This window comes from Accipiter gentilis, chromosome 33, assembly GCF_929443795.1.
Source record: "Accipiter gentilis chromosome 33, bAccGen1.1, whole genome shotgun sequence".
NCBI classification, from domain to species: domain Eukaryota; kingdom Metazoa; phylum Chordata; class Aves; order Accipitriformes; family Accipitridae; genus Astur; species Astur gentilis.
The window spans coordinates 13,852,275-13,874,853 of NC_064912.1; the positions used below are offsets into that span (position 1 = coordinate 13,852,275).

Consider the following 22,579-nt stretch of genomic DNA (forward strand, 5'->3'; position numbering starts at 1 on the left):
TTCCCGCAGTCATCGTTACGCAAGTTAAACTGTGAGCAGTGACGCATCTCCCCGCTCGGCGCTTCTGCGGCACGTTCGGCTCCCCGGGCAGGGTGGGGTGCGGAGGAGATGCACCTCCAGGCTGGAAAGTCTCAATCAAATAACCCAGAGTCTGCAAACGCAGCCAACTACTTCTATCTGGCAAATTGCTTGGGCTGCCCCTGGATGAGAAGGAGAAATAATCTCTTGTATTTTTCAGCTGCTAAGTCTGTTCCCTCTCGCTGCCGTAGTGGAAATAAATGGTGGGAGGGTTTAGCCAGCACTAATTCAATGCCGCGTTCGATCTGAAGTCGCTGCGACTTTGTGCTTGGCCCACAAATACAACTAAGAAAATGAAACCGGCTAGAAATACGACTAATCATCCGATCATCGTAAACACATGGTAACGAAACAGAGTCACTCTGTAGCGCATATGAATTCCACACATGTGGAGGAACGCAAAGCAGCTATTGTACCCCCACTTTGCAGATCCATTTCACTATTTTCCCAGTTTATCTGGAAAATACATACTGCATGGTACTGTACGTCGTATTTCACTGCTATGCACCATGATGTCTTCTAATGGAACAATCGCCATGCTTGTAGTCTAAGGGCAATACAAAAGTGCTTTCAAATAATAACAATACATTTTCTGTATAAAGAGGATAGGGAGTAGCCACTTCCCAGAAAGGCTTGATTTCCCTAGAGCCAGCAGTATGAACATCCCGAGCGCCAGTAGCAGCAGGCAGTGGTGAGAAAATCCCTACCTCATCATCAGTCTATACGTCCCGTCTCCAACTGCCAGTTCTTGCAAAGAGTGGAGGCTGTTAGCACCCACCAAGGGTAAGGTGAATGCACCCGGCAAGTCCTGGCAGCGCAAGGCTCCATTTATCCCATCGGGGCTTGGGTGAGGGGCACTCTTTTGGCAAACCAACTCTTTTGGCTTCGAACCGAAGCTGTGAGTAGAGAGGAGCAGCGTTCTCGCAGCCCAGCTACCAGAGATCACGCAGCAGCGCAGCATCTGCCAATTCATTCAGCACTGCTGGCCCATGCAGCAACATGGCACGCCGCTGTTCCATGTTTGGAGACAGTTTATACTGGAATGGGAGCAGTCTTCTTGGGTAAAATGATGATTTTTTTCCTCCATGAGAGCTCATGACTTTTTTAAAGAGAACTCTGCACGCTTAAAATTGCCTAAGCACAAGAGGATGGGACGTGTGTTGCAGCTTGTCTGGGCAGCCGAGGTTCCCCGCGATACTTTTGCAGAGAGTGACTTGAAAACAAGGAATAAAACACGGCTGGGGAGGGGCTGGAGCACTCAGAAGCGAAAAGTTACCCATGTGCTTCTGAGACAGGAGTCAGAGTACACCCAAGGAGATGGTCACGCTTTGCTTTCCTTTCCCAGGCAAAGCGCAGCCTCTTTTCTAAAAGCTGAATCCAGATTTTTAGACATCAGAAGAATCATTCCGGTACTGGAGCCTGATCAAGCACAAAAACCATCCTCAGCCTTCGCAAAAATACCAGATGGCTGCAGATGCCAGCTCCTTCGGCCAGGCAGCTTTTTCAGAGAAAAGGCCAGCTTGTTGTGCGAGTGCTGCATCCCAGATAAAACTCTGCTGAGCAGCAAAGAGCCATAGAGAAACCCGAGGAGGAGGAGGAGCAGCGAAGCCAATGCATTCCCGTAACATCGGGTTTTCAAGGCTACGCATACGCTCATATCCAAATATGTTCTCCTTCTCCAGAGGGAAGTGGGACCTACAGAAGTGACTCTGGCTGTGGAACACGAGTTTCTGAGCAGTCGTGTGCATTTGAAGAAGGCAAAAATGAGCTCCAGTCAGAGTTGCCAAATCATTAGAAACAAATTAAAAAAACATGCCTGGGAATATACGACTAGATAATTCAGTCTCTAAATGGTGGGCTGGTCTTTGAAATATCAAGTGTGAGCTTTTAAACTGGTTAGTGCTCGCTGGGTCGCTGGTGCAACATCACCTACTCCGTCTTCCTACTCTGCTAACTCCCATCCACCTGCAACAGTTTTTGGGGACACTACTGCAGTTACAGTGACCCTGTGTTCCTGCGGCACCGCAATGAACAGCAGGCAATATAGGATCTCTGGCTCTCTTTAAGGAGATCATCACGGGTTTGCCTCTGCAGAAGACAATATTCTCTCTCTCGGCTGCTCCAGAGAAATGCGCACAAAGAACAAACATGATCTCTTCCCTAAGTAGGTCAGCGAAAGGATTTATGCACCATTTAAGACTTAAAACTGAACACGATGCACATACCTTGTGCAACCTTCACAACGGAAGAAATGTCACCCTTCGTGTGGCGACTTCGCTTCTGAAGACCGCTCGCCGCAAGAAAACAAACCAGCAGCCAACGACCAAACTGGCGTGCACTGGGATTACCTGGTTCTCTGCAACAGCTCGTGTTTTCCACCAACACCTGAACAGGTAACATGGTGTCAGACTGTCCTTGCGTGAGGATCAAGGATTCCCAGGGTTCATACGACTCCACAACTTTAGGCGCCCGTTGCCAGAAAGCAGGGGGAATGCTTGAGAGAGCTTACAGTAATCCGATACACACGCTAAAGCCTGGTCAGCCACATGGGCCTTGTAAAAAACTGGAGGTACAATTAGTTTCTATTAAAAAAAAAGTCTTTTCTTTTGTCTTGGGAGTCCTGAAATGGCTGCGACACAATTAAAACCAACCGAAAAAAGAATGACAATGAGGAGTGGTGAGATGCTCTTTTCTGGGGAGCGTGGGCTGGTAATGTCCTTCTGGAAGAACCTCAGAGAGAGTGGTCACTTCTGATTACTACATAATGTGAGTAATTCTCTGGAAAGACGAGTCCTTCCCGCCTGAATCATAGCAAAGGGGGGAAAAATAACACACTCCAAAAATGGAAAGCTGGACAGCCCTTGGATGCCGGGAGCCGCCCAAGATTCCTGTGCAGGGGCCACCACAGAGAAGCTGCATGGGGCGAGTCCGCTAGCCCTGCACGCTGCTCTGGGGTGACGGAGCCAAGCTGGGACCACAACTTACCTACTTAGGTGGCCACCCAGAGCTCTGGTGGCTACCGTAGGTTGTGGGGCACTAACAACACGCTAAACGCCTCTTCCTCGCCCAGAAGCCATACTCTCCAGTCCTTCAACCCATGCATTCACCGTGATGCATGAGATACAGGTGGTTCCTCTGGAGGCTCTGCCTTCTCTGAGAAGTTTGTCCTCAGCATAGTTCTTGGCCAGCCCATTGCACGAACACACGCCGTGGCAGCAGCACGGTACATCTCTGGTGCCAAAAATGGCTTTGTGCTTCCGTCCCAGGGCAGCTGCACTTCTGCAAAGCCATGCACGGCCAGAAGTTGAGAGGAACAACTGGGACAGATCCCCTGTGTGGTCGGGGCCATGGACTTTGTCTATGATACTGGGGGGAAAAGGAGCGGCATTGGTATTTGAGAAAGAGGGAGCCTGTTCTTCCCCGAGTCTTCCCGCTGGCTGTGCAACAGACCCATCAGCAGTCCTGCGGGTTTTGAAGTTCTACACAGGGTCCCTACGACCAGCAAGACAGCTCACATGCTTCGTGTTCCACATCTGCTTAAACGCCTGGCTAAACTGGCATCTAAACAACAACATGAAGGTCTGAGAGACACCTTGAACCCTTACTTCTTTATATAGACATATATGGTTACATTTAACAGAAGAAATTTTTTTCTTCGTGCTAATCCTCCAGAAAAACAGTTTGGTTTCCATTACTATATATAGTGCTGGGATTCTTGGTCTATTTTTTGTCCCTTTGCATCTCATCATTTTCAGTAGAGTTCAAACTTTTTATGATATGCAGATTTTAACTAGACCATGACTTCTATTCATACAGACTTCCATTATTAATAAACTCACAACGGCTGCATATAACGTAGAAGAATTTTATTCATACCATAATCCTGTCCCATCATCCACTGCAAATATTACAATTATCTTTAAAATGTCATTGAATATCATTTTGTCCCACTTAAAGCATAGGAATCCTGGTGTTAAATGGTTACACTTCTCTTGAGATTGCTTATAACAGAACCATAATTCAAATGTATTTTCCATGAGCTGTAAAGGTTTACAGCAAAGAATCTGTGTTGTGTGTGTGTGCTCGAGTAATTTCTAAACAGTGAGGCTAATACTTGGTGTTTAACAAGAAATAGATCTTGTATATTATGCAAAACACTCACAATTTTTTACCAATACAACAGAAATGCAATAGGTAAAAGAACGTACATGAGTGACTGGTAACCTTTTAAAAATATTTCTTTTAAAAATTGCACAAGAGAATACAAAAACAGTGAAGCAAATCAAAAGTTTTGCAAATGCATATACATTTATCTATATATATATATAATGGGGGCCTGCCTATATAAATGTATGTGATAAAAATTGCAAGGTTGAAAAATGTGAATGGTCATATTTAATAACGCGTGCAAGAAGCATAACATAATCATAATAAATAGTAGCAACGAATATACACTGACAGGACCACTGAAAATATGCTGAAACAAATTAAGCACCTCGAAGTGATGAGAGGAGTCTGAAGACAAGAAGCAGTTAGCTCTGTAAAAACCACTGTGGGCAGCTACTGGAATATTGGGCCCTCTTGGTGGGAGTCAGTAGGACAGTCCCAAGTGAGTTTTTGTTAATTCCAAAGAAGAAAGCACATTGCATGTCAGTAGGAGTCATTTTAGCCATGTTTTTCCCTAACTCCTCTAGTTTCAAAAGGGAGATTGCTGCCTTATTTCATGGCATGACCTTTGGCATGTAAAGCAAGTTCGTATTTACACAGAAGAATGTTATCATAAAGAAGAAATAGAGTTTTGCCACAATTGAAAAGTGGGCAATGCTATTTAGGGCAGCTGAGATGCAGACCTTTGCTCGCTGCCGTTAGCAAAGACAAGTTTGCCTTCAAAGGAAAAGCTTCGCGAAGAATAATCTAAATGATCCCATCCTTGAGGGCTGTGCAGCAGATTTAAAGTCTGGATCTGCAAAACGCTCCATTCAAGAGGGGATCCATGTCTAGGCAGGGCAGCAACAACTGCCAGCGAGGCTGCACGGCCCTGGAGGGACCTGGGCTCTAGGAGCTTCTTGCAAGATCCTGGTGCTTTTTGTTATGCAATACGTGTCTTTTGGAGGAGAGGCAGCATTTTGCAGCATGTATTTGGCTTTCAGAAAATCCTAAAAAAGCCTAAAATTCAGTCATATACTAAAAGAAAGGCATTTGAATTTAATTAAGTGGACCTTTATTAAAAACAAACTGCTGTTGTTGCCCCTGATGTACACCTGGCACCATCTCTTCAGCATGTCATATAATATTCAGAGAAGTGGCTGAGAACACTCTGCTGCAGATAAATGTTTCAAAGCTCACTTAATTCAGCAGAGAAGTTCCCGTTGGACTTTTAAGGGATCTAATGCAAACCCTCATTTAAAAAAAGCTGAGGACAAATAACTTAGGTCCTAAAGGCTCCACCTGAATTCTTACAAAACCTTGTTCCTTGACCTCTTCACCCAGAAGACTGGCGCAGGCTGTTTGGCTTAGCATGTCCTACAAAGCAGACCTGAAAGGGCTCGTAACACGGAGGAGTACGGCCCCTATATCTAAGCCACAAACAAAATGACTCAAAAGCTCTACTTTTCGCTGGCTTGCTGCAATGATCAAAATCTTCCTCCAACCTTCCTTCTTAAACTGGGCAACTGCCACTCACCCCATGGGATTTCAGAAACCTCCAGTCCACAACCAGTGAAAAGTCTTTTAAAAGTGACGGGCAGAGGGACAACACTTGATCAAAGAAGCTTGACGAAAGGTTAATAAGACCAACTTCAAAGATAATAAGGGAAATAGAAATTCGTATGAATTTCAAATAGTTAAAAACACAGTTTTAAGCTATATGATCCAACAATAGGTAAAAATCTTGCCTGCAAGCCAAGAGCCTAATCTTCCCCAAAGCTAGTCTTATCCAAACAGTTGTCTTCCTACTTAGATGATACACGAGATTTGAACTGACATCCAGTACGTGACATAAACAGAAAAAATACACATAAAATGCACATCTTCTATTTTTTTCTTCATAAAGCTATGGAGCTGCACAGAGCAAATTTAAGTGCACAAGGTCACACAAAGGCAGCTTTCCAGGAGGAATCATTTAGACGGTGAGCGAAATGAAACTGTTGTATCTCTGAATGTTTCTCTTGAGGATTTCAGAACAAGGACCGAGCACTCGTTCGAAGCGGGGCCGATCCAGCTTCACGCACTTCAGGGGTCCGCGTGCCACCACCGTAGCAGCTCGGGGACGATTGAGCAGTAACGCTATCTCACCTGGAAATAGGGATAAATACGCTGTCACACACCCTGTGCCTCTTTTTCAGAGGGTGCATACTCTAGCCACCATCCAGTTGCTTTGGGTGTAGAGCATCTCCCTTTTATATATCTCTTGATAGACACTTTACATAATTCTGTTGACACTACAAATGCATTACACATGCATAATGCATGCATGTAAAATGCCTTTGGAAACAAATGCTTTCAGACTGTTTTGCTGATTCTGGATCTGTCTCCTGTCAGCTACACTGGTCTAAACCAAGGAATGGTTTCAGCTTCACTGAAATCTGTTGGTATCACTGAAAGCAGCGGCTGACCTATGCATAACCCCTTGCTTGTAAAAGAGTAGAACACTAATTAACACAATAACTACTTGATACAACTCCATGTGCCTGTCTTTCCAAACCATACTTAAGCTGAATTTTCTTACCAAAATAATCTGATGGACCAAGTCTTCCAACTTCGACGTACTCCTCGTTGTCGGACCTGCGCTGCAGAACAGAAGCTGTGCCCTGGGAAGAGAAGTGCAGAAAGTCAGTTGGCTTTGCTTAAACGTGTTACGCTTTAAAAAGTATCGAGTCCTGAGTATTTCCTTTCGCATGTCACAGTCCTTCAGTTCTGCTGTAGGAGAGATGACAATTTCAGTCAATTCCTTATATATGAATGAAGGCAATTAAAAGATTAAAAAAAAAAAATCCATCAGTATGGCAAATGATTTCTCTCTTATGAGATGTTTGGATGCAGACAGATTCAGCTCACAGAGAAGACAGGAGGAACAGGACAGAACTCAGTAACTCCTGTTTAACTAATGTACATCATGCTGTGAAAATGTATGCTTTAATATAATTTAAAAATATGTTCTGGGTGGATGCATAACCTTACAGAGACACAGAAAAGATTTACATCAAAAGGAATAAAAAGGCAATTTTCCCAGTCACAATCTTGTGACATGATTTTGTGAGACAGCAACTGGAGTTCATTCCTCACCTGATCATTCACTGGATCTGTTGCTGAAGTGGTTGGTAAAGGGAGTTTTTAATGCTTGTTGCAACAAAGGGTGATTTATTTTTTTTTTTTAGTGGCTTTGCCCGCTTGTGGCCTGTAGTGATCTGGACACCTGCGAGTCAGTTGCTGGAGAGATGGAATGTGTCTTGTCTCCACTACCCTTAATAACTGCTGTACTTGACACGTGCTAATACATGTCAAAACTCAGTTACAGCCTATTTAAACCTTCAAAGAGGTTTTACATGCAGAAATATTCTAACCTGGAGGAAATCTTAAATTATAGTGGCATAAAGCTTTTGTAGAGGAATAGAAAAGGTATCTGCTTTTCTGGAAAAAAATTACAGTAACATATGAAATTATCTTCTGAGTCCAAACCAAAAGCACGGGGAAATGTTAACATATTTTGATTTTAACTGAAATTAAAAAGATTTTTAAAAGCCAAGATTTTTAAATAGACCGGAGAGCTGTTTTTTGACAGTGCAGTTGGAGAGCATCAATATTTCAATGGTTTTTTTAAGATTTTCAGCTTGGAAAGTAAGAAGTGAGGGCTTACAACCAGGACAGGGAAGGGGAGGAGACACAGTAATGTGGACTATGCTTGGAAGGTTGATGCCAGTTACTGGAAAATACCACAGCCCTCACTCTGCAGCTGAACACCCAAGTTTTGCATTGCTTGGCTGTCGGTGGCTGTAACCAGCTGCAGGACCACCCCAGCTTGGAGCATAAACCTCCCTCCGGTGCAGAATATTCAGTGCAGATTCCCTGGCTGCTAATATCCTGCACCTTCCTTCCACCAAAAGAAACTTGTGTGCCTCCAGGTATGGTGAGGGGCTTGAGGAGGCACTGAGCACCCTGAAACACCTTGGCTTGAATGCAGTTAAAGGCACTCAGCACCCTGCAGAACCAGCCCTTCACCTTTGCAATATGTTTAAATACACCCTATAGTATCTCAAACATCGTCACTGAATTGCAAATCTGAACAGTAAAGTAAGGCTGCTTCAGGTCTGGCTTTTGCTCTTCTAGGACCTGGGGGCCCAGGAATAACCAAGAGCAGTAAATATCCACTATTATGTAGCAAATGATCATAATTTGCTTTCTTCTGAACAAGCACAACTAAGCTGCTGTAATACCGTTTTATTGCATCATGTCCTATTTCATAACAGGGTTATTTTTAAGCCCATCTACTTTACAAATTGCTGGGTGACTCTAGGTTAATTTATGTGCTATATAAATGAAGAGGTAAATCTTATTTCTGCTGATGCCAGGAAACAGAAACAAAAACTAAATAATGTGCAAGTATTGTTTGATACATGCTAAGCAGCTGATGATTTTTATACAGATTTGGATGTATATCAAATTAATCTGGCACATTAAAAGTTATAATTTCTCATTATGCCCATTAGCAGTAACCTGTGCTTAGCATAAATCCCTAGATATCACACTGTCAACACATTACATTGGTCATGACAATTTACCGTTCCACCCTATCAGCTACATGCCGTATCAGTATTACAAAAATACTGAAGAAACACCACGGCTGTAAATCCAGGTCCATTTGAAAACAATCACAAAACTCTTCTCCGCTTCAATTCTTTCACTCCTAACATGCCAGGCAGCTGATGGCAGAAGATACAGAACCATGTGCTTGGCATAACATGCATGAGCAAGGGCACCTGAACTGGGTAAGGCTGTTCAAAAATAAGCCAAACATAGAGGGCAAGGTTGGCTTTGGTCTTTTGTGGGGTTTGTTTGGGGTTTTATCTACCATTAAAACATGCCATGCACACAAAACTGTCCACAGGAAGTGTAAGGCTATCCGGAGAAGTAACTGGAAGAACTGGATATAAGAAAGTGATTTGGTGCCTGTCAAGTTTCCAGCAAAAATTCCTTATCCTTGATCTAACTAAACTGTTCCGCCAAAGCTGCTGTTTTCCAAGATCTTCCAGTAAGTCTGCAAGGGCATGAAAATGCAAAGATAGTGTAATGAGTTTTGTTATTCACGCTTACTGCAAGTTTTCAGAACAAACACACATTCATAAGCAGCATTCTTGGAAATACCCCATACAGGGAATAATGCGTGTATCAGCCTCTCTCTTGCCAAACTTCAGATCAGGTGCAGCTCACTAAATTGATGCTGTTCTTATTGCCTGCACAGTGTAGATGGCTTCAGCTTCAGAATCACTTCCAGCCCCTGTCCTCCTCTCCATCCCCATCTGGAGCCTGGCAAAAACCTAACCCCTTGACCCAAATAGCTGTCTGCAATCCATGTCTCCAGTCTCTTTCCCAAAACTATTTTTTTAAAAAAAACCTTTTATTACAGATGTTTTATTACATAAAACAAAAAGAAATCCCCACAGTAATCATATTGACCGCCCAGGTCAAACGAAGAAAGGACTCAATTCCCCGCTGCCCACCTTGAGCATGTTGCCGTAAAGGTAATCACAATGTCAAGCAATATTGCTTTCATCTCCCCAAGTGTCAGCTTTTATTGTGGCTAATATTTTTTTGACAGGGTCCATATGATAGAGGACTCCAATAAGTCAGTCTTCTGAAGCAATTTCTTCCACTGTTCCACTACAGTCGGCCTTTTTAATCCAAGAAACACCATGATATCTGTTGGAGGAGGACAGATGTGTCTGGCCTCCACAATAAACACTTGGCTTGGCAGGATAAAGCAATGCATATTCCAGATACATATTTTTCCACTCTTGTTTTAACAGTCACATAGGCTTTTCCCGTTGCCCAGTGAGAACAGGTCTATCACGGAGCAAAAGAAGTTTCCTGAAACCCTGACAGTGAGCACCCAGATGTCAGATCTGATTACGCTGCTTGCCCTCCCGTTGCACCAGTCACCAGCTCCACAAGTACATCCTGGAGCATTGTCAGAGTGACCTTCACGGGAAGACTGTCCACACCATGAAACAAAGAAGATGTATTTATAATTATCTGTCTTATTACCTTCACTTTGCGTGTCTTATCTCTGGAAGCAACGCGATTCTGACTGTATTAGAGTCCACTTGTAGATGACCGGTGTAACCAGGGCAAAAATAATACAGAATAAAATAATCCAGAATAAAATAAAATAATAGAGAATAAAATACTACAGAAACAATCCTTTATTACCCATATCCTTAAAGAAGTTGTCATACTAAACGAATTCGGTGCTGACCCCTACGCTTGCTCCCACCACAAGTTTCATGGCTGTATTTCATTTTACTTTTATTTGTCAAATCTTTCCAACGCAGTTTTTGAGCTTTCTATCCTTCTGCTTTAGCAAACCCTACCTCCTATAAATGATATGACTGAATAAATCTCCCGAGCCCTGTCCCGGGAGGTAAGGGCATTATCTAGCAAGGATTCAAGAGGCTTATCACTCTCACTCCCAAAAGCATTTGGTCTCGGTGGGAAAGATTTGCCCTTAAATGGCACACAAAACTTGGCAAGATCAGTCTCTCTGAAATAAACTGCACAATCCTAGATTTGCAGGATCAGGCTATTTAGTGGTGCTCAATTTAAAATACTGCCTTGTACACTGATAGCCATTTCAGCCTCCTACACCACCACGCAAAAACTAGAGCACAGGCTCAAAGACTGTCAAGAAGTTTGACACCATTTAATAAATCAGCACTTTGTGATGATATTAAATTGAAGGCAGACAGGCATGTCTTTCTGCTAGCAGACACTTGGGAGTGAAATTATGATCTTTGGTGGATCCAGCAATATTCCCTTTCAGTCACTGGGGAGTGCCTGTATTCCCAGGAACCGATATCATTAACCTTCTCTCCTCTCCTCCAAGTAAATACAGGCTTCTTATTGCAAAAACAACAAGAGTAGCAGTTCCAAAAGCAATGTGCCATCACCACCTCTCTGCCATCCTCACCCCACGCACCTGCTCACTCCCTCTATCGCTGCTCTGTCACGGTGCTGAGAATATTTATTCAACTCTTTCAAATGCATCAGCAGTTTGTTTTGTAAAAATTTATGGCTTTGATACGGTACCATAATTTAAGATATAAAAAATAAATTAAGGTTTATAATCCATGAGCTCCCATCCTCTCCAAAGTAATGAGATTTTGATAGATGTTTCACTTTTAAACTATCGGACCACATGGATGAGTGAGACATCCTACAGAGTAAAGACAGTGACCCATCTGGATCAACACTGAGATTCCCAGGTCTTATCCTGCATGTACTTACAAGCACCAATTGCTTCAGAAGCCCTATTTTTATATTTAAGTATGAATCCTATAGCCAGCACATGGCCTAAGTAGCCTGGCTACAAAAGGCAAGTGTTCATGATGCTAAAAACTGAAATTCTGTATTTTTTCCTTTATTCCAGCTCAGCGGATCGGATGGGATCATTCCCGGACAGCACAAGGCGAAATGTGGTGGATAGTGATGTGTCCGTGTTACCTCTGGGTGGGATGGGCTGTGCACTATGGTCCTTCACCAGGGGCAGTGGGTGGGAAGGGAAATTCAGCACTGTTTTAAACACTTTTTGCCCTAAAAGTCAATCTTATTGATGTGTTAGTTTTGCTGGTCTAACCTCCCATTTTAAAGATACAGCAATCAGTAAAAAGTACAGTGAGGCTCCATCTGTAACAAAGGACAGGATATTTATGATTATTAAAACTGAAGAATATGAGTGCATGCAACATCAATGTCTATTTCCTTTTGATACACTAAATATATAGAATGTTTCCTACTTTTTAAAGAAAAATAATTTAATTTTCATAAGCAGGAAGCTACTATTTCTATTTCCATTTTTATGTCATACTTTTTTACTTACTGCTTTTTTAAAGAAAAGCACAGAAGACAGGTTTTTTTCCCCATGCCCTCAAAATGTTACATTTTTATCCTAGTTTTGAGCTTAGAAAATTTTTCTAGCCTATTTTGTTTTCCTCTTCACCATCCACTAGAAAAGAGCAGTGCAGTCTATAGAATTAGAGATGGAAAAGGTCAGGCCAATCCATCTGCTATTGCTATTAACTCTATCAATTGCTATTATGAACATACCTTTGCTCTTTCTCACTTTGTTAATCCGCACACTCCATAATTCACACATTCAAAAGATAAGTTTCCCCTCACTCCACAGTCACACAAACCCTCATTATATGTTGCTATTAAATCTTTGCAAAGTTACTACAAAAGATGAAGGGAGAGGCTGTGAAGTGGTATAAAACGCTCCTGTTCACACAGCAAAGCAGCCGGGACTGAATGGAAGCTATAGCAGATCTGAAATGAATTAAAAGATCTTTCACACAGTATGATTCTGGGAGTATTTTATTTAATTGCAGGCAAGACGAGGTTTGTGGAAGTAATATCTTTTATTAGACCAACAAGCATAGCTAGAAAAGGGTGAAGAGCTTTTGGGCACACATGGTTTCTTCAAGTTGCCTATTTCACCAGATACATCTAATAAAATATACCATTTGTCTATCTACAAACACTGTCTGGGCAATGTTCTTGCACTATAATAGCTACAACCATAATAAGTTGCACCTTATTTAAACATATCTGCCTGCTTATTGGTTCCTGCATGCGTTTAAATCATTCATAGAGCATCTCCAAATCATTGCCTTAAATTAAGGAGGGTCAAAAGCTACAGCTCCTGATGCTACAAAACTCCTGAGAATAGTGATTGCCTGGTGAATCTGTGAGACCTGCTAAGATCTGTCAGCTAGTGTTTCACCCTCCACTTTAAAAAATGATCATTTAAATCAGTTCGGTTGTCTGATGTGAAACCTCAAAGAACTTTGGTCCAGTTCAGCAAACTTTACTTTTGCGACTATTATTTATGATACACCTGTTGTAATGACTGTTGAGTGGGTAAGGTCTGCAAGAACAGACCCAGGTTTGCATTGACTGAAAAAGTGGTTGTTTGGTTTGCTTATCTCCAGCAAGTGAGTTCTTTTCTGCATCCATTAGGGTTCACTACGGATTACAGTGTGAGACAATACTCAAGATAATGAGCTACTGAGAGCTTTTGAAATCAAATAGACAACATTTTACACATTCAGCTTTTTAAATTTGGTGGTGGCTCTGGAAATCTTGAGTGCCACTGATTTCCATGGATTTTCAGAAAGCCAGCACCTTGGGAGTATTGTTAGGATAAATAATGCAAGATCAAATGAGCTCAAAGGGCAACATTAGAGTAACAACATGTGCACCATGATACCCATACAATCGCCTTGAGAGAAAGCAGTGCTGCAAAAAGTGCCTGTACACTGCAACAACCGCAGAGTCAATGTGTATGATTATAATTATGTTGTCATTATAACATCATATTCTTACTGACCATAATTCTCAACAACACTAATGCGCACTGCAGTCGAGCAAAGATGGAAAGCAAACATCACTACCCAGCTGGCACAGGTCCTATACATTAGCTTTACAGCCGCGCTCGGTATCAAACAATCTGCAGTTTGCCGTGTGTACCCGCTATATCACACCTGCATAAGACTACCAGATGTATGTCTAAACTTCCACCACTTCTGCTACTTAGGCACATTTGTATTAATTTAGGAATAACATCCAGACCCGAGAGAGAGGAACAAAGCTGTCTACAGCAGTCACCAAAATAGCCACAAACATAAAGGTACTTTTAAAAATGACAATCAATCATAAACCAAGTGTAGCTTAAAACAGCAGAAACAACTAAGCCACAGGGCATTTCCTAGGGATATACGAGAGGCCAGGGTTAAGGCCCAGACTTGACTACACCCAGCCCGTCATTAATCACCAGGAAACATCTTTGCCTTGATCATTCAGTATTTAAAATCATAGATGTCTGACATGGGAAGACCTTTTCAATCACTTTGTTCATCCTCCTATTGCAGTATCTCAGGCAATCTTCCCCTTCAGTGTTTCTTTGATAAAGTCTGCATTAAACCTGTGCTGTACCTAAGTATTGCCCTTGAAGTAAAAGAAATGTTGTTATTAGATGGAAGAAGACAAGATGTAGGCAGAGGGAGACCAGTAAACACAGTAAAAAGCCAAAAGAAGCAGAATACACTGCACCAACTGCAATTTGCTTCATGCATGCAATACTTAGGTGATACAAAGTGGGTTTTGCACAAAGAATAAAAAATAGGGATTTTTTTTGTTAAGCCTTTTCTGTTGAAAGGTTTTTCCGAATGAAAACATTTAAGCTTTACAGTCTTTTGACTTCAAAATGTTTCCCTTGAGCCACAGCAGCAGAGCTCATCAGGCTCTGCTCACGCAGGTGTCCAACAGAAGTGCATCCATGTGTTGGGGGACTCAAGACTTCATGGACAGTCATCATCATCCCCCACCATCAGATGGAGGGGCACCACCGTGGCTCCCCAGCCTCGGTGCCACGGTAGTCCCATGCTTCTCTTCCATACCACCAGTTTCCAAGTGGGACTGGGAAGCCTGGGAGCGGAGGGATGGTGACAGAGGGATAGGGATACCAGCTCTGAGCCACGGGAGGAGCCCCTTGCCTGGGGTGTGATCCTCCTTGGCTAGTTGTCCTGGCTCCATGCCCAGAAAGCTGGGAAGTGGTTGCACCACAGCCCAGCCTTTGGGTCCCTCTGCATTTTTATCTTTACTCCGTCCTAGGATTTGAGTTGCCCCTTTTATTACACATTCAGTCCACCTGTCGCAGGGGTGACGAAAAGCAGATCCACTCAGTAAAGGTGGGCTCAGATGCTGGGTTTTAATGAATCATCTCAGTGATACTTGGCCTTGACTAATCAGTAGCTTCTGTGGGAAAACAACTGAATTAATATTCATCCTGGTGCCAGATTTTAAAGACTGTCTGTGCCAAGCGCTGTGGATTATTGGCAACAAGGCACTGTTTTCCTCCCTCAGACATGTCAGCGTACAAAGCAATAAAAGTCACAAAGGAAAAAAAATGTTGCATTTTAGAGATTCTTTCTTTCTACAAAGCTAGCCATTATCTTGACTCTCTCTGAAGCCAGGAAACGTCCACTGAGTCAACATAAAAGTGACTCTATAATGGGTTATTCATCAACTGTTCATATTTGTGACTGACCTGACAGGGCTCATCTCCTGGAAGCAGACAGTGCAGAGCGCTACCACCTACAGCAGGGGCAGGGTTGAATGTACGGGAGAGAAAACAAGAAAACAGTGCTGAACCTCCCTCACCCTGCCCGCAAAATCCTTTCTGGTGAAAATCGTTTTTAGCTGTTAATGTTGTTTTACGGCCCAATTACTCCTACCACCATCTGCTTCTTTGTGAAAACATTCTGTAGATGCTGAAGTAACCAGACCAAGCAAAGGGCTGAGACAGACATCGTCATTAAAGTCTCATAACTAATGCTGTGACCAGGGCTGGGCGAGCAGCTGTGGCCAGCTAGGGCAACAGCTTCTGAGCAAGACGTAAAACTTGGAGCAAACTGGAGAAAGGAGAGAAGAGAGTTTATCACAGAGATCAGAAAAATTCCCCGCAGAAAGCGCTCTTTAAGTCCTTTCAGTTGGTGAATCTTGTGTATTCAAAGGACCAAATCCTGAAATTCAGAAATAAAAAATTGATGCGCTCAAAGTCGCCTCTTCCTGGAGCACACTGCAGAGAGCCTTGCATGCTCCACAGAAGCCACACTACACAGCTAGTGAATGAGCCCTAAGGCGTATATACTTTCAGCAAATCTGCAGTCATCTCAACGGTAACTTTGCAGAAGAGGGACAAAAGCCATCCCAGTAAGGGACAGCTTTAACATGATCCAGAGAAAGGGATGAACTCCAAAAGGGATTAGGAGATTATCCATTCCTCTTCCACCAGGTTGGACACCACTATATTTCAGGTCTTGTTGATATTGCAGTATTTTTGCTTAAAGGCAGAGAAGCACTCCTCAGGACAGGGCTCCTAGCTCCTGAGACAGCAGATGCCTTTAATTTCAGGTTAGATTTAACATGCCTCAGGCCATAGAGTTCTTGGTCATGTTGACTAAGTGCTTTGAATCAGGGCTTGTGAGCTCAGACTTCAATGCCAAAAGAGCTTATAAGGATCCTGAGAACCTCCTGAAAACCTTGAGGGGTAAACAGCCTGTGCTGCTCTCCTTACATGGAGAGGTGTTTTGTTACCTGGGAACCTCTGCTGCTTTTGCAGACTTCCATGGTAGGAAGACGCTACTGGACAAGAGTAAAGAGAGAAGAGTCAAAGCATCAACCATACCTTAGCTAAGTAAAAAGTCACAGGCTGCTTTGAACATGGAGAAAATCTAGCACTCTGATTTTTATGAAAATTCAAATGGAGCATGTATATATATTAAGAATGAAACTGCCAATTACTAACTTTGGGTTTTACTTCTCTGCATACCAAATGCTCTCCCAGTTTTCCATGTATCCTATAGTGGTAAGAGGCCAGGGTGTGTCTGTATTTCCAGCATAAACTTCAATTTTATGGGTTTACAAATCAGATGTTTTAAATTACAGCTGAATGAGACTGAAGACTCCTACACAAGTTGTCATGTCAAAAGTGAACTGGGGAAACATTCATACACATTTTTGCGCTGGGTATAGCATGTGCAAAAGAGAGGTTATGAAAACTACTTTTAAGCCTTTGAGAATAGTACGGCTACACTGCATCCTCCCGGTGGTTTTACCAACGTCCCAGTGACACAGAGTAACACAGTGAGTCCTGCATCTACCTCATGAAGCTGGCATAAGCAGTGTTCTCAGTCGCAATGTCCTGGAAGACCACTAGCATATCACTCCTCAGCTGCCATTTTAGCCCTTTGGGACTGCTGATAGCATCATTCCTGGGACAGCTTTTATGTTACAGCTAAGGATCAGCAATTCTAGGGCTACTTGCCAAGAGAAGACAAATCCTTTGAACTTCGTAGCCAAAGACACTGCAAATGTTCTTTTAGCCAGTAAATAGTCTCAGATTTTTATTATTTGCCAACCTTTGCTTTATGAAAGACTTTTATACAAAAACAAGGGAAGAAATAAACAAATTTCAGTCAGCAATACAAAGTGCAAGTGACTTCCACATAACCTGCTGTAGAAAGTAATATCTATCGTTTTCGGGTGGTAAAATTTAACATAAAGGAAAAAAGATGGTCACTTGATGTGTTAGCCTGGGATGCTGGCCATAGGGCTAACACTGCTTCTCTGCCTTGGACCTTCTGTGAGCAAAATCATGAAGGTCCAGACCTTCAAAGTGCCTAATACCCGTTGACTGTTTTCAGCAGGAATAAAAAACTACCTTAATTCTTGTGCTTGTGCTTCAGACCGCACCATGCAACATGGAGGTTTCTTCACACACCTCATCAAACAGGTGTAGTGAGTATAAACCCTGTGAAGTTCATGAGATGTTCATATAAGACAGAGAAGTAGCTAAGAAGAAAAGGAATTATATACCACAGTTATTAGACTCTTAAAATTATTTGGTCATACTATATGGATGTGCCAATCCAGGTAAGAATTTTTTTCCGTAACAAAGTATTGGCTGTGTACGCTGCTTTTACATTGTTTTCCTACCCATCAGACTTCTTTTTTAAAAAGCTTCATTTTCATAATATAAAAACTAGTTGATCTTAATGGTCTTGGAGAAGGATGATGCAAGAGGACTTAATTCTGATTGTGGACTCAAGACTGAGTCATGACTGGGTTTGACAGTATTTTTTTAACTGTACATTTTTAAACTATTATACATTATTCTCCAGTCTCTGGGTTCATAGCAACTCACAGAATTTACATACAGTTGTCCTGGTTTCTGCCACAAATGAGGAACAAAATCTGCAAAGTTCTAAAATAGACTAGAAATATTGGCTAATCTGAAGTTTCACAAAATTGTTAAGAAAATGCTCCATCGTACATCACTTCTGAGGTTTCAGATTTTGCAGAATTTACCATAGGTGACTGCACTGTGGTGGTTATTAGTGGGGCCGGCAGAAGAGTTGGAAGGAAGGGCCAAAAGCTGCAGTCACCGACAGGTCCTCCATGGCTGGTGGGAAGAAGGGGAGCAGCCAGTTGCTTTCTATGAAACACTCCCTTTCTGACAGAGGAGAGATAAGGGCACGCTCCAGATTGCATGTATATGGATATTGCATGTGTACGCCGCCTGATCCACTGCCCACAGAAGTCAAAGTTATATGGAGTTTAACAAGAGCTGGACTAAGTTGACGTTTTAGTTCCTTTGACTCAGCAAAACACTTCAACTCCATCCCTAGTCAGGATGGGACCCAATCACACACCTAACTTTCAATCTTTGGCATCAGCTGGCCATTAAAAACGCCATCTTGAACACAGATGAACTTTGAAGCAGGGCCAATGGAAAGGCTATTGCTCCAGCACAACTAGGTGATAGCAAGAAAATTGAATGTACTTTTCCTGTAAGAGCTCTACAGGAAACAATGTCTCTGCAGTTAAAAATAAGCAAAGTACAGAGCCCTCAGTGACTGCTGGCTCTGTTTATTCGGTATATTTTGTTTATTAGGTATATTAGGAGTTGCTGTAGACTGCCTTTGACAAACATTTTCGGTATCAACAAAATCCTGGTAACACTAAGCAGTTCGGGTTGTAGTCTTTGAAACTCCTTTTCTAGACAACATTCATCTTCCTAATTAATAATTAATCGCACTGTGTTTTTAAAGAGATTATCAGGTGTGATAGCAGAGTGTGCCTAAGGCAGTGACTTCATTAACCATACGGAAGAAGTTTACTTTGTAGTTCTCCTGCCTGTCACAGGGGTAGGTGCCAAAGGGGTCTCTCTTAGGTTAGAAAGTCAAAGAGCAACAATTTAGAGCAGGAAACAATTGGGCTATTATTTTTCTTTTTTCTTTTCCTTCTTAAGGAGCTTTTAAATCATAAAACTTCAGATGCTTGTTGTGCAATTTAAGACTCAAGTCGACTTTTCCTACAAAAAGGCCCAATTCTGTGAAGAACGCAGCGCCCTTCCGAGTTAGTCCGAGGACCTTCCTTTGTCAGTGCATGTTACCATGGTAGGAAGAGTTTACAAACACTGTTCCACCTAACAAGGCTTTGAACTGCATTTGTGCAGGGACGCTCCACAGCGTGCCAAGAGTGTCAGCGGGGCTGGAAACACTGATTTCACCTACAGGACAGTATCTCAAGTAGGCTCTCAGCAAGAACTCGCAGCGGATCCTGCCCAGACCGGAGCCAGTTTGTGGCCCTGACTTGAAATGTCAACAGCAGCATGAAAGCCAGCAGCCCCCCGAGGATTACAAGACTGTTTTCAATACGATCAGGCAAGAATAGTGCTGGATAAGTAATCATTACCCATTAATTTGATTCATTTCTGTCAGTGAAGCAGCTCTGTGCATTAATTCTGGAAGGATTTCTGCGCTATCAATGAAATTTTTTCTCTTATTTGTCAATTTTGCTACTGCCATTGCCTGGTTTCAATACCGACAGATACTTTATGCCTTTTGCCATTAAGCTTTTGCTCACCTTTATGAAGTGTCATTAGGATTATTCCCACTGATGGGGAAACAGGGAGGGTAACGTCCTGCCCACAGACTGGACTGATAATACAGTTGAGACTGAAAATCTGATGGCCTGACTCTGCCTCCTCTTTAACCAGCAGGATAATGAGAAAGAACACAAATCCCCAGCTTTTTTTGAAATGTTTTTCACAAAGGAGTTGCAGAGGAGGGTGCAACTGCCCCCTGTAACTTAGCACTAATCTGCAATTAAATATACTAGTTTTTAAAGTCAACAGCAAAAATCTAATGTGAAACTACTTGATACAATGGGTCCATTTCTCCTTGAATTTTCTCCTGTGAATTATCTTCTATTTTTAGATCTTTTATTTTTAGGCTGCTGCATACTATTGCTGGGCAGCTCAACCAACTATTAATTGGAAATGTTTTACTTCTCATGCAGTTTTATTTCATTGCTTTCTGCATCACTTGAACCAAACTATCCTCCAAGGAGATGACAGGCTATGGAGAGCACATTTAAAGGACAGTTACAAGCTGTGCTCTTTGGGTGCAGTGTGGCACTATTATAAACCTTTTGCTGTTCTCTCCTCCTACACCTGCATACGTTTGTGTCTCTGCACACTTTTTTTTAAGCCATGTCAAACTTTATGGAGTATTAGGGCCATATGGCAGCAGTTCAGCAAGCTCTCAGTATGCACCTGAGATTAAAAGACTCCCTGAGCACAGTCGGTGGAGTCCCGTGACAATATCCGTGTGCCGTATACAGTGCTCAGTCATGACAAATAGATCCAAATGATCTGACGTGGGGAGGGGTGGGAGCTGGAAAACCCAGCAGGGCACTTCACAGCTGCAGGTCCTTGCATTTTTGGCAGCTGCGTTACCGACTTCGACGTACTATGCCACCTAGCCAAGTTTGAAGCTAAACTTAAGGAAGTGGTACATGATCATAACCACTGTTTTTAATACTATTGTCACTACCTTTCTCAGTAACCTAGACAACAGCAAAAACCTAATTTCTTTCCAGTTTCAGAGCACTACTATACTAGTCTAAACTACTGTTTGAGCTGAAGTCAGTGGCAAAGCACGAGTCAGGAATAAAATCAGCCCCCATTCAACTGGCATTTCATTTAAAGGGACTTAACATTTGCTGGGATATTTAACTCCACAAAGCTCACATGCCTTTGCAAGCTACCACTTTAAAATACTAGCTAAAAATATTTGCGTTATCTGAAGTCAGATGAATAAATCCTCCCTACTGCTGGGTACACAGTGTGGCAGTGTACAATACAACTGCAAATTTATTTGTTAGAAACTGTACATCTGTTATGATTTACGCTTGCCAAAATATAATTCTTTATGGCAACAATTGTTTCATGGTGCTTAAAGTTTTTCACCTCTGTGCCAGGAATCTCATATGGGATAATTCCATGACCTTGGAATCCAGCAGATACATTCCACATCTGTCTGGTCTGGGAAAGCCCGAGTTTGTTGTGTGAAAACCATAGTGGGAAAATAAGACCTGGAAATATCTGAAAATACAGAAACTGCAGTGCTGCTTCTTTTTTTCTTTTTTTTTTTTTAATTACCAGTTTCAAGTGAAGTAAATCAATCTCACAAAAGCGATTACTTTGCTTTTGTAAGCAGACATTCACTTCTGATCCTATCTTCAAATTAAGGAATATGGTATAAACATTAAAATAATTCTATCTCTGGAAAAAATCACAGCCTTTAAATATTAAAACTAAATCTTGTTGAAGGCTGCTTGAGATTTAAATGGAAAAGCACCCAACCTACTGCAAGTAAACATCTTATTGGTTGCCTGTGAATATTTGGGATGGCAGAAAAACTGTAGCTGTCCTGGAATCTCTGGATAATACTTTTCTCATTAGACTTTTTAACGAAAGATGAACCATAAACAGTTTTGTGAGCAGTGAACTTAAAAAGCCCTGGTTTCCTGTGACTCTTCCCTGTGCACATTTTCTGTTATTCTAATAATTTGGCTGAGCTCCTGCCGCAGCCTCGCTCTTCATGCGGCACTATGCATTTTCATGCATACAGACTGCACCTCAAATAACCTGCATCCCAATACAATCTGTGCAACACTGGAGATAAGATGGTGGATAGAAAGCCATGAAAAAAAGGTTATACTAAGAAAAACAAAGACAAGGTGAATGTGCTTGTTTGAGAAGGGGGAGACTAAATATTCTTGTCCTTACTAACCACGATGATATTCCTGCTTTAAAGCAGGAATTGCTGTTCTGATCATCACTGAGGCTGGAAGTCTCACTTTCAAAAGGGTTTAATGGTTGCTCCTCAGTCTGCAAATCCTGAAGGTGCCAATTCACTTACAGGCTATGTCCTTCTGCAGGACCAATATAATTAAAAGATGGTATCCCAAAAGGATGTCGTAGAGGAAGGCAGCATTGCAGGCTAACCAGAAATGAACAATTAATTTATGAAATTCATACAAAACTGTGCTAACAATTTAAAATCCATGTGTGAGTCCTGGGTGTCTTAGAGAAGCTTTTACGATAGGAGTCACAAGATCCCACTTGGAAGCAGTATCTGGGATGCTGGTGCACCAAAGCTTTGTAAATTGGTAACTGATTTGTCTAAGGCATGCCATGAATGACTGTGGTTTGTAATAAATTAGTATGTTGCCCCAAAATTGTGTGGCAAAGTTTAGCTTTGTACTACTGGACATACTGTGCTCCAAAGGAGACTGCATTCTGTTGATACATGAAATGGTTTCTGCATATAGAGCAGCCAAACAAATTGGCTGCATTTCTAGTGTTTTCAATTATAAG

General features: G+C 42.1%; 1 protein-coding gene across 5 annotated transcripts in view; it reads right to left on the minus strand.

The window, feature by feature from the left end:
• Positions 1 to 3,939: 3,939 nt before the first annotated feature.
• Positions 3,940 to 22,579, minus strand: part of PRKAR1B (protein kinase cAMP-dependent type I regulatory subunit beta) — a 103,129-nt gene continuing 84,489 nt past the window's right edge. For all 5 annotated transcript variants that reach the window (XM_049790982.1, XM_049790983.1, XM_049790985.1 and 2 more), the window contains exons 10-11: positions 6,806 to 6,887; positions 3,940 to 6,372 (exon numbers count right to left, since the gene is read on the minus strand). In XM_049790982.1, coding sequence (XP_049646939.1) covers positions 6,200 to 6,372; positions 6,806 to 6,887 — 255 coding nt within the window. In that variant the 3' untranslated portion in view covers positions 3,940 to 6,199. The remainder of the gene's footprint in view (positions 6,373 to 6,805; positions 6,888 to 22,579) is intronic.